General features: G+C 40.5%; 1 protein-coding gene and 1 long non-coding RNA gene across 3 annotated transcripts in view; one reads left to right on the top strand and one right to left on the bottom strand.

The window, feature by feature from the left end:
• LOC132020663 (uncharacterized) overlaps positions 1-15145 on the bottom strand; it is a 101989-nt gene extending 86844 nt beyond the window's left edge. Inside the window, exon 1 of the long non-coding RNA XR_009405053.1 lies at positions 14811-15145. This is a non-coding gene — a long non-coding RNA (uncharacterized LOC132020663). The remainder of the gene's footprint in view (positions 1-14810) is intronic.
• DBX2 (developing brain homeobox 2) overlaps positions 13771-16559 on the top strand; it is a 34688-nt gene continuing 31899 nt past the window's right edge. For both annotated transcript variants that reach the window (XR_009405052.1, XM_059404809.1), the window contains exon 1: positions 13771-14535. Coding sequence is in view for 1 of the 2 variants with exons in the window: in XM_059404809.1 (XP_059260792.1) it covers positions 14115-14535 (421 nt within the window). In the remaining variant the exon portion in view is untranslated. The remainder of the gene's footprint in view (positions 14536-16559) is intronic.

Below are 16559 nucleotides of genomic sequence, written 5' to 3'. Positions count from 1 at the left end.
AAGAGTTAGTATCCAAAATCTATAAGGAACTTATCAAACTGAACACCCCAAAACCAAATAATCCAGTTAAGAAATGGGCAGAAGAAATGAATAGACATTTTTCCAAAGAAGACAGCCAGATGCCCAACAGACACATGAAAAGATGCTCAACATCAGTCATCATCAGGGAAATAGAAATCAAAACCATGATGAGATACCACCTCAGACCCATCAGAATGTCTAATATTAACAACTCAGGAAGAAACAGATGTTGATGGAGATGTGAAGAAATGGGATCCCTCTTACTCTGTTGTAGGAATGCAAGCTGGTTTAGCCACTCTGGAAAACAATATAGAGGTACCTCAGAAAGTTAAAAACAGAGTTACCCCATGACCCAGCAACTACACTACTAGGTATTTACCCAAAGTATACAAAAACACTGATTCAAAAGAACAAAGGCACCCCAATGTTTATAGCAGCATGATTAACAATAGCCAAATTATGGAAAAAGCCCAAATGTCCATCAATTGATGAATGGACAAACACGAAATATTACACAACAACAAAAGAATGAAATCTTGCCATTTGCAATGATATGGATGGAGCTAGAATATATTACACTAAGTGAAGTAAGTCAGAGAAACACAAAAACCATAAGATTTCACTCATGTGGACTTTAAGAAAGAAAACAGAAGAACATGGGGGAAGGGAAAAAAGAGAGGGAAGCAAACCATAAGAGATTCTTACCTACAGAGAACAAACTGAAGGTTGATGGAGAGAGGGTGAGCAGGGGGTGGGTTAAATGAGTGATGGGCATTAAAGAGGGCACTAGTTTGTGGAATACTGGGTGTGGTATGTATGTGATGAATCACTAAATTCCAGTCCTGAAATAAATATTACACTATACATTAACTAGTTAGAATTTAAATAAAAATTTGAAACTCACACCAAAAAAAAACCCCATAAAAACAACAAGAGACTCATTTCAGACCTAAGACACCTGCAGATTAAAAGTGAGGGGATGGAGATATATCTGTCTTGCAAATGGATGTGAACATAAAGCTGGGGTGGCAACATTTGTATCAGACAAAATAGACCTTATAAAAAAGACTGTAATAAGAGACAAAGAAGTATACTATATAATCACAAAGGGGAACAATCAACATGAAGATATAACAATTGTAAATATTCATGCACACAATATGGGAGCATCCAAAAGCATAAAACAGTTAATAACAAATATAAAGGAACAAATTGATCATACAATAATGGTCAGGGACTTTAATGCCCTACCTACATCAATAGACAAATCATCCAAACAGAAAATTGATAAGGAATCAGTGGCTTTGAATGACACATTGGACCAATGCATCTAACAGATACACTCAGAACATTCCAACCTAAAACAGAATATATTCTTTTCTAGTGCTCATAGAACATTCTCCAGAACGGATCATGAGTTAAGTCACAAAACAGGTTTCAACAAATTAAAAAAAATTGAAGCCACACCATGCATCTTTTCTGAATACCACACTATGAAACTAGAAGTCAATCACAAGAAAAAAATCTGGAAAGAGCACAAATACATGGAGCTGAAATAACATGCTACTAAACAATGTATGCATCTACCAAGAAATGAAAGAGGAAAGCAAAAAATACATGGAGACAAGTGAAAATGAAAACAAACTTGTCCAAGATCTTTGGGATACAGCAGAAGTGGTTCTAAGAGGGATGTTTATAGGAATACAGGTCTACTTAAGAAGCAAGAAAAATCTCAAACAATCTATCTTTACACCTAAAGAAGCTAGAAAAAGACCAACAAACAAAATACAAAACCTGTAGAAGGAAGGAAATAATGATTAGAGCAGAAATAAATGATGTAGAAACTTTAAAAAAAAAAAAAGGAAAGAAAAAGAAAAAGAAATAAAGAAGAAGAAGAAAAAAACCCAACAGTACAGATCAATGAAACCAGGAGCTGTTCTTCAACAAGATCAACAAAACTGATAAAACTTCAGACAGACTCCTCAAAAAGAAAAAAAAAGAGAGAGAGAGAGAGAGAGGGAGAGAACTCAGATAACCAAAGACACCAATAAAAAGATGAGAAATAACAACAAATACTACAGAAATACAAAGGATAATGAGAGAATATTATGAAAAATTATATGCCAGCAAATTAGTTAAGCTAGAAGAAATGGATTAATTCCTAGGAACATAAAATCTTCCAGAACCGAAGCAGGAAGAAATAGAAAATTTAAACAGACCAATTACTGGCAAGGAAAGTGAATCAGTAATTTTAAAAAAACCTCCCAACAAACAAAACTTCAGGACCAGATGGCTTAACAGGTGAATTCCACCAAACATTTAAAGAAGAGTTAATACCTATTCTTCTCTAACTATTCCAAAAAATAGAAGAAGAGGGAAAACTTCAAAATTCAATTTATGAGGCCAGCATAACCCTGATACAAAAACCAGGTAAAGACACAAAAAAGGAGAACTACAGGCCAATATCCCTGTTGAATATAGGTGCAGAAAACCTCAAGAAAATATTAGCAAACTACACATAACAATATATTAATAAGATTATTCAACATGATCACATGGGATTTATTCCTAGGATGCAAGCATGGCTCTATACTCACAAGTCAATCAACACAATACATCACATAAATAGTAGAAAGATAAGAACCATATGATCACTTCAATAGATACAGAAAAAGCATCTGACAAAGTACAATATCCATTTATGATAAAAATATTCAACAAAATAGGTTTTGAGGGATCATACTTCAACATAATAAAGGGTATATGTGAAAAACCCACAGCTAACATCTTCCTTAATGGGAAAAAAAAAAAAAAACAAAACCCTGAGAGCTTTTCCCTTAAGGTCAGGAACAGATCAAGGATGTCTACTCTCACCACTTTTATTCAACACAGGACTGGAAGTCCTAGCAACCACAATCAGACAACAAAAAGAAATAAAGACATTCAAATCAGTAAAGAAGTAGTAAACTTCCACTATTTGCAGATGACATGTTACTGCATACAGAAAACCTCAAAGACTCCACGAAAAAAATTGCTAGAACTTATAAATAAATTCAGTCAAGTTGCTGGATACAAAATCAAAGTACAGAAATCTGTTGCATTTACATGCACCAACAATTAAGCAGAAGGAGAAATTAAGAAAACAGTCCCCTATATAATTGCATTAAAAATAAGATACCTTGGAATAAACCTAACCAAAGAGGTGAAAGATCTGTACTCTGAAAACTATAAAACACTCTTGAAAGAAATTAAAGATGATATAAAGAAATAGTAGACATTTCATGTTCATGGATTGGAAGAACAAATATTGTCAAAATGTCTAAACTATATAATCTGTCCACACATTTAAAACAATCCCTATCAAAATACCAACAGCATTTTTCACAGAACTAGAACAAACTACCCTAAAATTTATATGGAACCACAAGAGACCCTGAATAGCCGAAGCAATCCTGAAAAAGCAAAACAAAGCTGGAGCATCACAATTTATACTACAAAAGTGTAGTCATCAAAACAGAGTAGTACTGGCACAAAAACGGACAAGGAACAGAAACAGAAAAATGTTCAAAGGAACAGAACAGAAAAATGAGATATAAACCCACACTATATGGTCACTTAATTGTTGATAAAGCAGTGGGAAAAGAACTGTCTCTTCAACTAATGGTGTTGGGAAAACTGGAAAACAATACACAAAAACAACTGAACCACTTTCTTACCTCATACACAAAAATATATTCAAAATGTAATAAAGCTCTAAATGCAAGACCTGAATCCATAAAAATCCTAAATGAGAATAAAGGAAATAAGTTCTTCAACATCAGCTATAGCAACTTTTTTTCTAGATATGTCTCCTGAGGCAAGGGAAACAAAAGCAAAAATAAAGTACAGGGACCATAACAAAATACAAAGGTTCTGATAGCAAAGGAGATAGTCAACAACACTAAAAGACAACCTACTGAATGGGAAAAGATATTTGCAAATGATATATTCAATAAAGAGGGTTAGTTTCTAAAACAAAGGAAGAACTTAACTCAATAACAAAAAAAAACCCAATTTAAAAATAGGCAGAAGATATGATCAGATATTTTTCCAAAGAAGACATAGAGATGGCCAAAAGACACATGAAAAGATGCTGAACATCACTCATCATGAGGGAAATACAAAATCAGAACTACGAACTACAATGATAGATTATCTCACACTTGTCAGAATGTCTAAAATCAACAACACCAGAAACAACAGGTTTTGGTGAGGATGTGGACAAAAGGAACACTTGTGCCCTTTTGGGAGGAATGTAAACTGATGAGGTCATTATGGAAAACAATATGAAGATTCTTCAAAAAGTTAAAAATAGAACTACATTATGATTCACAAATCACACTAATAGGTATATACCCAGAGAATACAAAAACATTAATTCAAAGGATACATGAGCCCCTTTGTTTAGTGCAGCATTATTTATAATAGCCAAATGAAGGAAGCAGCTCAAAGTGTCCATCAGTAGACGAGTGGATAAAGAAGTGCTTCTATGTCTCTCTTTCTCTTTCTCTCTCTCTCTCACACACACCCCCTAGAATATTACTCAGCTGTTAAAACAATGAACTCTTGCCATTTGCAACAGTATGGATGGATCTAGAGAATATAAAGCTAAGTGAAATAAATTACTTAGAGAAAGACAAAAACCCTATGACTTCACTCATATCCGGAATTTAAGAAACAAAACAAAGGAAAAAAGGAGACAATCCATAAAAACAAACTCTTAACTATAAGAACAAACTGATGGTTACCAGAGGGGCGGTAGGTGGGGTGTGGGGGAAATAGGTGAAGGGGATTAAGAGTACACCTACCAGGATGAGCACTAAGTAATGTATAGAATTCTTGAATCACTATACTGTATACCTGAAACTAATAAAAGACTCTATGTCAATTATACTGGAAAGAAATTTAAAAAAGAAAAAAAAGGCAGCCTAGCTATTTAAGGCGATCATAAAAAATTGTTTCGAATTGTTTACTTAATCAGGCCTAGTTCTAGAGAATCTTCTGATAACTTCTTAAATACTTCTATTTATATTTACTTGTCTCACAGGCATCTGACGTCTGCTGTCCAGAGTCTTAAATACTTCTGCATAATCGCTGTCTTGACAAATGACCTGAATGTTTCCAGATAAACACAGGATAATATCACACCAACTGAGGCTCCATCTAAAAATCTGACATCTACAAATCATATTTATAAAGAGAATCAGCATCTGTGATACGACCTGGGAAATCCTTGATTATCTCCTCTACAGCCCTGGTTGAATGAGAAACAAAAGGGAGAACGGAGAATTTAAAAAGTTTCTAAAATCTTTTTCTAAAGTGATTGCTCTGTAACCATGGAAACAAGTAGCCCTCAAAACGGAATAGGTTTTAATCCTGTTCAGCAGATACACAATAACTCCCCTTGTGAATACACTTTTGCATGTCATCCAAATATTATCAGCAACCTGCATCTGAAAGTCAGCTAGTCATGGACAGACTAACTCCAAAAGTGTAACATACCCAAAATGTCAAGAAAGCAGCTACTGTCTTAACTCAGTAATGATACTACCACAACTACAAACTATGTGAATCCACATATGACTTCTAAAGTCCACCAAACCATGAACTCCTGTTTCCCACCAATACACAATCATTTAGGCACCATCTTTGTTTCCTCCGTTGGCCTGGAGGACATTATAGCACCTACAGAAGCCCTTAGCAAATTCTCCAAGCAAATCTTAAATGATAGCCAACAAAACCTGTCCTTAACTGAACACTGCAATGTCTTTAATGACAAAAGATGTCTTCCAAAATAGAATGGCCTTGGACATATTAATACCTTGCAATTAGGTACGTGTGCCACTGTCCAAACAGAGTATTGTCTGTTCATATCTGATAAGTCTGCTGATGTTTTATCTTTATTAAATCATATGAGGACACAAGTGAAATACCTGAGTGATCCAACCCATAACCTAGGGGATTTAGCAATCAATGGTTTGGATCATGGGAATCTTGGTGTGGGGAAAAAAAAACTATTACTAGATTTTAGAATCTTTATTACAATCTGTGTTTTCTCTCATATGTGCCTCTGTTGATGTTGTGATATCTGCCTCCAGTGCAACAAGATAGCCACCAAAAAAGTTATCTCCGTGTGGGTGAAACCTGCTGACTATTCAGGCCACATCATGGAAGAGGAGGGTATATAAGACTATTAAGAGTCAGTCATGAGTTGGTGGAGTTTTGGGGGGGGGGGAGATAATTGAGAGGTCATGACAGCCAGTTCACCCAGGAACTTGACACTGGACACGGACAATCAGAGTTTCCTCACCCCCTTCCCTGTGCTTGGCATGTACATTCTCCCCACTGTTCCCACAGTGGGAGATGTTTTCAAGGACATAGCCTTCAGAGAGCTATGTGTTGTTGAGACCATCTGGATGGTATAACATGATAGAACTGAGTTAAGTCCTCTATATAAACTTTTAAGATTAGTTGGTGGGTGTAGAGATGTCCTGGTCTTGTGGCCACCCAAGAGAAGTCTCATATGTAAGTTCCCTTGCATAGCCAACCTACCACGTCCAATCTGGAGTGAACTGCCTCTTTCTCTGGTCCCTCCTTGCCCTCTGAGTCCTAGGGGACAGTTTCAGATTTCACTCAGGAAGCTCCTAGGGTTATGAACCGACCGAAGCTTAGGCTAAAAGAAGAAAGGATAGCTGGACCAGAGGTGTTACATTAGGGCTGGGGGAGATGTGTAGATGGAATGATGGGGAATGTGAAATGTATGCATGACCCTGAAACAAACAGAGCGGATGTTTGAGTGATATAAGGAGGGTCACTTGAGAATTACACCACACAATTTAAGTGGTTGACTGTCAAGCAATATTTACTTCAGGAGCTTTGTAGTGTTACTCTAGTTTCCAAATAAATCAAAGCCCTGAAACTCAGTAAAGAACTGGGGGACTAGGAAAGAAACAAATATTCTAGGGCTTAATTTTTATTTGCCTAAAATGCTTATTACATTTTATATGAGACAAATTCTTGCCGGAGAAATGACACTTCAAAGCAAGGAGATTGACACACCTCAATTTGGTTCAGAGAGCCTGAGTTCACAGCCCTGAAGCAGTTTCACCAGGAATTAACTTCTCTATGTGTACTTCATACTTGGGGCAGTAAATGCAAAAAACTTAATGTTCATCTGAAGGGACGATTCTGGTATAAACCCTGGGGAACAGGACAAAACTCACAACGCGATGTGCAGCCTCCCTTCTAGCCACAGCAGTGGTAATTCAGGGCAAACCCCAAAACTGTAGGATTTCAATATGAATGAGAGGCACCTGTGGCTGTGAGGACACTGAGACAATGAGAAACAGTTGAAAAGACCTGCTGCTCAGCAGCATCCAGAGTAATTTCCTCAAAATCATTCAGTAGCCTCACATTCCACTTTGGGCCAAGCAGGACAAGTGGAAAAGTGGTTAGAAATGATCAATGAGCGAGGAATGCCAAAGAAACTGAATAGCCTGGAAAGAAACTGGGAAGTCTCCCAGTTAGAGAAGAAAGTCCGCAAAATAGGGTTTGGAGGTAGAATGCAGGGCACGGAGATGAACAATGCCCGAGGCATGGCAAAATAATACACCAAAAGCCAAGAGAGCCAGCCAGAAAAGACATGTGCAGGAAAAGGAGGACAATATGAGCATCAGTCCTGCCAGATCAAAACTGAAAACATATTTATAAATGTCTTTTAGAGGTGAGCCAGAGTTTTAGAATTTATTTTGAAGACCCAAGAGTATTTGCGGATGGAGTGGGATGGAGGGAATGGGAGACTATTTAAGAAAGTATGTTACTGTACGGAGTTTAACTGAGTAACAACTGTTGAAGTGGCTGGATGTGCCTCTTCACATGTTCCTGTACTTTAAAAAATATATATATTTTTTTCTAATTTAAGGATTAGGATGTAATCTGCCCAAAGTTCTGAGATGTGGGGGGTGTTCGTGGAGAGAATCTACAGTTAGCAGTTCTGGGAAATATTTGTTTCTCCCTAAGTAACCCTGCACCAGCCAGATTTCCAGTGGTTACTAAAAAGGCTACAATGAGACTCTTGAATTTTCTTTCAGTTGAGAATAGAACTAATTCCTCATAACCACATCTTCTTTTCAAAGATATCTGATTGTTGGAGTGGGTGCTTAGAGGCTGCCAGTGAGGTCAACAATACAGAGTGCATGTTACCTGGGCTATGAGAAACTTCTCTCCTCGCCAAGCACAGAGACTCTCCTGGCCAAAGAGAGATTTCAGCTGATATCGGAGGAATTAGGGAAGCTTGTTTAGATTCCACTACAGAATTCTAATTCTTAGTGGAATTACTATAAGTATGTGTGTGTAAAATTAAAAAAAAAAAAGATTTACTTGTTTGTTGTATTTGCTTAGTACTTACTGGGTTGGAGGAGGGGCACTAAAGGGATACATAATAACAGAGTCAGCAAATTAACATAAAAGATCTAAAGTGAACTGAGGCTGGAAATGAGAGAACTTCAGATTAAGAGAATTACTTCAATTAAACTCTAAAATGAGGGGCACCTGGGTGGCTCAGTGGGTTAAGGCTCTGTCTTTGGCTCAGGTCATGGTCGCAGGGTCCTGGGATTGAGCCCCACATCGGGCTCTCTGCTCATCGAGGAGCCTGCTTCCCTCTCTCTCCCCACCTACCTCTCTGCCTACTTGTGATCTCTCTCTCTCTGTGTCAAATAAATAAATAAAATCTTTAAAAAAAAAAAAACCTCTAAAGTGAGTTCAACTTCTTGACATTCAAAACATATTAGGAAACACAATGGGTTATATAGTTCCCACAGTCCGGATAAAACCAAGCACACTGGTTCTTAGGAGAGAAAAGACTTCCTCAGACTCTAAATTCACAGATATTTTCTAGATAGATCTCCTATTCTCCTACTTCTCCCCATGGTTACTGCCACAAACCCAGTACAAAGTCCCAGGATTTCTTCTCTGAATTACCTGACTAGTCTCCAGTCAGCACAGTCTCCAGATCCTAAATCCTAACACAGTCTCCATACCATAGGAATGATCCTTTAAAATACAGATATGAAATAACATCTCATTGTTTTTTTAAAATTGAGATATAACTGACATATAATACTGGAGTTTTAGATGCACAACATAATGATTTTATATGTATAGCACAATGATTACCACAGTAAGTCTAAGTTAACACCCATCACCATCTTTAGTAACAATTCCTTTTATTCTGGTGCACATCTCATTGCTTTAAGGACAAAGTACAAAATCCTGAGTACTGGGCTGCCTGGGTGGCTCAGTGGGTTAAAGCCTCTGCCTTCAGCTCAGGTCTTGGTCTCAGGGTCCTGGGATCGAGCCCCACATTGGGCTCTGTGCTCAGCAGGGAGCCTGCTTCCTCCTCTCTCTCTGCTTGCCTCTCTGCCTGCTTGTGATCTGTCAAATAAATAAAACCTTAAAAAAAACAATCCTGAGTATTGTATACAAGGCACAATCTGGGCTAAGCCTACTTTTCCAGACTAGTGACAAATAGGCCTAAGCATATGCTTTCCTTGGCAGTCTCTGACCACCCTACCCCCTACACCCAGCTCTTTAATAACTAACTCACTCTCTATTATTTTATATGTGGTTAACCCATAGGTGTCAACCATCTGACCCTGAAGGTATTTGATTTTGCAGTGATGTTCCTTTTTTTGGAACAGATCTCAGCATAGACCAATGCGGTTCTTTAACAGATGAAAATGGCCTGAGCTTATTGGGCTTTCTCAATGATTAGGTTCTTTTTCACAAATACAAGAAGCTTCAAATAGCTAATTAAGCAAACTCAGAGATTTAGAGCCATCTCCGTAAGCCCATGTCCAGGTGTGAGGGCAAATGTCAGATTGAATTCCACGACACATTCAAACATTTATGTGCGAACATATATAGAAACAGTCCTAGAATATGTTTGTAAGCTCAGTGATGGCCATCTCTCAGGCCTTTCAAGGTCACACCCTGTCAGAAAGAACCACTTGAGGAAATGTGACAGTTTTCTGGTCCCAGGATGCTGGTAAGATTATAGGTGGATTGAGGCAACCCGTTCCTTAAGGCAGTGACTGAACACAGGACTGGGTAAGAATTAAGCCTGGGGCTCCATTCTGGAGGGTAAAGGCTTTCAAGTAAAGGTGAGAATGCTTTCCTTCGCATCTTAAATACCACTTACTTATCAGGTGAAAAATAACTTAAAATGTCTATTGTGCTATCTAAAACACCCTCTCATATTAACTGAAGATAAAGATAACTGTTGGGAAAGTCTCCTGCATGTGGTCTTTCATGCTCACTTGGCTGCATGAGAACAGGCCTTGGACCCAGAACACTCCCTTACCAAAAGGGAAAGAGCTCGCACCACCTGTGCTGGGTTGATCACGGCTCTTTGCTCTATCAAACACACTTTTACCTCCAGCCCCTTTTCTCTCAACGTATAAATAGCTAGCTTGCTTGCTTTTTTGGCCCTGTAACTCCCCTTACCTTCTTCAACTTCTAATTCCCTATTCTTTTACCTTCCATACATTTTCAATCATACATGAACTGGTATCTACTACCTCCCCTTCCTGACAAAAAGGTTCTTGCCCAAGTCACTAAGGATCAAATTAAATTTTTTAAAAATCTGAGGCATTTGCTGAGTCAGCATATTAAGGTGAGAATATTCTGTTGGAAACCAACTCCTCAATCTTAATGGCCTTACCCAGTAAATATTTGTTTTTGTTTATGTCATGATCTACTTATGCAGATATTTATTTTTGTGTGCCTTCCATGTGGTGATTTGGGAACACAGGCTGCTTTCATCTTGTGGTTCTGCCATGCCCTGAGGACTTCTTCATTCTCTGGACCTCTGGATCTGGCAGCTGACTAGCAAAGGACTGTGTGGATTGTTACAGGACAGAACTGGAGGGGAAACAGATCACTTCTCCTCTTATTGCACCGGCCACACATAGCCTGCAGGACAGGATGGGAAATGCACTGTAGCTGCTTGGCCATTTGGAAAATAAACTGCTGAGCATAGAGCAGTTCTTTACCAAAGTCCTCCATTCCTCCTTTTTGAAACTTCCTTGCCTTTGACTTCCATGGCTCCATTCTCTCTTCTGGTTTCATCTTCAAATCTTGACTGCTTGTTTTCAGTCTTCTTCAAGGCTCCTCTTTCTTCTCTCCCTCCCCCTAATATTGGTATTTCCCAGCAATTGTTTCTTGGCTCATTTCTCTTCTCAATCCACCATTCTCCCTGGAAGTTTTTGCAAACAACCAGAACATCCATCTCCATCTTTCTTGTCATTCTTCCATGTGAAACCTGCTCCTCATCTTCTAAGTCCCCACCCTGATTAAGTAGGCATCTACCCACTTATCAGACCAGAAAACCTAAAGTGATCCTACATTCTCTTACTCATCTTCTATAACAGAGGTTTCTCAACCACCACACTATTGACATTTTAGGCTAGATAATTCTTTGTTGGGGGAGCTGTCCATTTCATGGTAGGATGTTGAGCAACATCCTTGGCTTCTAGGTGGATGGTGGCTAACTGCCCTATCCTCTTGTCGAATTGGGGCAACCAACAGTATCTCCAGACACTGTCAAATGTCTCTTGAGTAGGGAGGGACTCACCCCCAGTTGAGAACTGCGTCTTCCAGTCCTATAGATTCAATCCACTGTAATATTTATACCCTCCATTCCATTTCCTTGCCATTAATTTTGTTAAATTCCACATCACTTTGTGTCTGGATTTCTCCAGTTGCCTCTTATCTGGCTGTGACAAGTTGGCTGACTTAACAGTTATTCTTGACTCAAGTTTTCATTGCCACCTTCCACTACAGAACAACAAATAACTTGTGTCTTAGCCTCCCTTGCTTGGCCAGATGACATAATTTTGCATGGCAAGCAGATTTGTGAAGAGACTGACAGGTGAACTTAAAGTTTCTAAGGCTTTGGAATCACCCAGCTTAGATCATATCTTAGCCTCATCACTCTGGGAGTTGTGTGGTTTTAGAAAAGTAACTTAAGTTTTCTGTGCCCCATCAGTAACATTGGGCCAACAGCACAACCTTATAATATTATTATTAATATTATTATGAAGTTAAACAAGTTAATATGTACAAATTTTTTAGTGTATACTTGTAAATGTAAACACTGCATAAGTGGTGGCTATGATATAGGACTGGCAGGTATGATATAATCTCTCTTTTCCTTGCTAACCTCAAAGGTTACAACTTTACATCCCATCCCTGACAACTGTTCACTTTTTAAGATTCAGTTTAGGGGAATCTTACTCTGGAGTTTTTCTCACACTTTTCCTTCCAAATTACAGTCCCTTTCTCAGACATTACTTGTTTTTCTCCCTCACTAAGCTTTGAACTTCTACAAAGCTAGGGCCAGACCTTTCTTTTCACCTTCTACACATTCTCAGGACTACCACAAATGCTTAATAAATATGAAATTCTCAGTAAAGATTTGTTGACTAAAACTGTAAGTGAATGAATGTTAGTAACATACACCACCCTCTCAAATAACGTCCCTTCCATTTAGCAGCAGCAGAGTGAGTGGATTTCTAGAAAGCTTTTGACATACCTAGTGTAAATGAAACACAAATCAACGAGGTGAATTTTTAAAGGAAATTTATCTCACTAGCCTGGCAGCCCTGGCCAGCTTTTAAGTAAACTAAAAACTATTAGGATAAAAAGGAAAACCATATGTGCAACCCCAAGCCTTTCAGACATTCTTAAAAATTTTTATTTTAAGTAAATTCATCTAAATCTGCACAGGAGAGTAGCAATGGGAATTGTTAATTGACAGAGAAGTCACAGTTTTAAAATTCCATTGCTACAGTTTCTAAAATGAGGAGATTTAAATTGCCTTGTGGTTAAAGGAACTTTTAACTACACACAGACTTTTGCCTGTCCAGTCTCCAGCAGGCTGTTAATAAATTGGAAACTGCCCAGATTTCTACGGGGGAGGGAGGGGAGAGCAGCTGTAATCCTGAGTAATTCTCATCCTGGTCTGTGTGTTAGGAAAACTTGGTGGTGCTTTCCTTCCTGGGTTTTGGATCCAACCATTTAGCCAACTCCAACTAAGATCTCTTTCTCTAGGTCAAAATTTATTAGAACATTTCTTCTGGAGTGATTCCTAAGTCAAATCTTATTAAAAAGTTACTAGAAACTACGAAATTCTTTAAAGGTCTTCAAGAAAAACTCATTTCCTTTGCCTTAAAGGGGGCGGGGCGGGGCGCGGAGGGCGCATCTCATATGCATCCCACTTTTTAAACCTTCTCATCTGTAAGACCCCGATGTCTCAGTAACACTTGCGACTTTCTCTGATGACTACAGCCCTTCAAGACACTAGTGACAACTATTCGTTTCCCTTGGACTCCCCTTCATTCCTGAAGAAGTGGCATCAACATTGGAGAGCCGGGAGTCGACCAACAGGTGGTACACCGAGCGCTCTCTAGAAGGGAGTGTCGCCCGCCCTCGGGGCACTTGTCCGCGGCCGCGCGCTCTCGCGCCCCGGGAGCTGCGTGGGCTCTAGAGCCAAGGCCCGGCCGTGGGGACCGGGCGAGCGCGCCCGGTTCACGTCGCCTCCACGCCCACCTCTCCCGCTCTGCGTCCCCTCCCTTTGCCAAAGCTCAGACTCTCTGGGCCGCCCTTATTGTTGGCCGCGTCTGTCACTTTGTGGGCCGGGTGACATGAATGGATGGGCTAGACACACCTTCCAGCCTTCTAGAGAAAAAAAAAGTCCGGATCTGCATAGGGAGCGGGAGGGACTCCTCCGGCGCCCCCAGAGCCTACGCCGCGGGCCAGAGACACGCACAGCTCCCCCTCCCACAATCACTCCTCCCATCCTTGAAAAAAAAAAAAAAAAAAAACCGCCCAACCCAAATAAATAATATCGTTCCGAGCCTGCCGGCGTCCTCGGTGCCCTCTCCTTCTTCCCGGGCTCAGCGCGCTCCAGTTCTGCGGAAGGCTGCGACCGGAGGCGGCGGCGCGGGCCCCGTGCGGGGCGCGGAGCGAGAAGCGGGCGCGCCCGCGGCCGCACTATGCTCCCCAGCGCCGTGGCGGCCCACGCCGGCGCGTACTGGGACGTGGTAGCGTCCTCCGCGCTCCTTAACTTCCCCACAGCGCCGGGCTTTGGCAACCTGGGCAAGAGTTTCCTGATCGAGAACTTGCTGCGGGCTGGGGGCGCCCCGACGCACGGGCTGCAACCACCCGCGCACCACGGCCCCGCGTCGGCTCTAGTCGCCGCCGCCGCCGCCACAGCCGCCCGCGCGCAGGTCCGGCCCCTGCCGGCCACCCCCGTTCCCCTCAAGCTGTGCCCTGCGGCGGAACAAGTCAGCGCCCCCGGCGCGCCGTACGGCACGCGTTGGGCTTTTCAAGTGCTCAGCCCCTCGGCGGACGGCCCCAGGCTGCCAGGCCGGGCCCCGGCGGACCGAGAATGTACCTTCCAGCCTTCAGCCCCAGGTGAGCTAGCTCTTCCCTCCCCAGCCGCGCCTGGCGCCTCCTGCACGGCTGGACCGGGATTCGGGCGCTCCGCGGTGCGCCCTGCGTCAAGGGAGTCCCGGCCCCAGCGCGCAGGCATCCGCTCTGGCCTGGGACCTTCTAGAGCTTCTCGAGCTTTAGCGGAGATGCTACTTCGGGGGTGAAGAAGGTTACCTCCACTGACTGCGACACCTCCCCTCCCCCATCCCATGCCACCCCTTTCCTCTCGGTCTCCTTTCAACAAGTGGTAGGGCTACCTTGATTTTCAGGCCTTTCCGGAGAAACCCTGAATGCACCTCATTGGGTTAGCGGGAAAGAGCAGTCCCAGTCCCCAAGATCTCTGGGCTCGCTGGACCAATTTCACGGGGTTTTCCAAGTTGAGCTTTTCTGCCCGCGGTCTGCTGTCCTGGAGGCCGCGCGACAGTAGCTCCCCGGGAAGTTTTTGGCAAGGAGAAGTTCTCGAGGTCCGCTTTGGGGGCTTTTTCTTCTCAAACTGTTGGCGATGTCCAGGAACGCTCGCAAAGATCTTTGGAAGCAGAATTGCGCAAACTTTTGACTTTCCCCATTCTTAATATTTTGGATTACTAAGGCGCAAGGAAATCGCAAGGCCGACTTTTTCTTTGTGGTGAGCCGAAACAACTGAATTGGTACCTGGAATAGGAGATTCACCAATAAATAGGAATTTTCTTACCCAGAGAAAGGCAGTTTTGGTTTGTTTTCATTTTCGGATAAAATCCAAGTGTTATGATTGGGAAGAGGATGCGAACTTAGTCAGATATTAGCTAAAGGGAATGGAGTGGCAGCCGAAATGGGCAGTGAGAAAAGGAAAATCTCTTAGAAACTCAGAAGCTGAGATCCAATTGGATTAATTTTTTTTTCCGCTGCGTCCTTAGACGATCTTAACTCATTCTTTTAATCCCGATGGGTTTGTCCAGAATGACTAATAGACGCTTTTTCAGCAGATTCCATTGTCCCAGCAAACTGCCGGATCAAATTTATTGCTAATGGCTTTATAGAATTTAACATGTTTAGAACCTGTTCTGGTCTTTCAGTTTGAAATGGTTACTAACAGAATGGAACAAATATAATTATATGAGCATCGGTCTTATTCATATAGTGCAAAACCTAAACTCTAGGAAGAGTTTTTTCATCTTGGGAAATGAACAATATACAGTTAAAGGCAGGGTTTTTGTTCCTTGGAAATTTGGGCCACTCTGTTATTTCTGAAGTATTTGGAAAATTAGAAACGTATATAGCCGGCTCACCTAAGTAAGAGTTAGTAAATAATGTTGGGTCATGAAAAATAACATTTTCAAAAAGATTGGTGATTTGCATAACTTTTAGTGGTTTGGCATTGAGTTCATTGAAGTTATTTTTAAAGATTTTTAAATTGGTCCTGATCATGATTGGCTACTCAACCACTGAAATTTACTTAATTTTCACCTTTGTGCATTTTACAGATTAAATTTAAATAAACCAAATGCAAATCAAGCACAGATATTTCAATAACCGGAAAAGAATTTTGTGTATCTGTTTCATTAGAAATATTGCAATTATTGGGTAAAGGTACTCCTAACTACATTTTTAAAAATTTTCAAGGATATAATCATTCTTGTACACTTATTAAAGTGTCAAAATGCAAAAATGCTTTTTAGAATAAGAGAACAAGAATTTATATTTCCCTTTTAGGTGTTCTAATATAGTTTAAGCATATATTTTCCCAATATTTTATTTAGTTCTCATTGAAGGTATGATATTCTCCTGGGTTTAATTGAACAAATAACTGTTTATTTAAAAAAATATAGGAGTGCATTTAAGTTTTGAATCTAGAGAAGTATCTTAAGAAAATTAAAGCACTCTCTATTTGTTCCTACAAATATGCTGCTTAAAACCAGCATTTACATTCATTTATCTTTGTAATTTGACACAGAATGTAGTTTTCTGAACATTGCCCTAGTTTTATTTAAGTGACAGATTTTTGTCCTACTGAATGTTGTGGGAATTCT

Source organism: Mustela nigripes, chromosome 6, assembly GCF_022355385.1.
Source record: "Mustela nigripes isolate SB6536 chromosome 6, MUSNIG.SB6536, whole genome shotgun sequence".
NCBI lineage: Eukaryota > Metazoa > Chordata > Mammalia > Carnivora > Mustelidae > Mustela > Mustela nigripes.
This window is presented reverse-complemented; position numbering and strand designations above follow the sequence as displayed.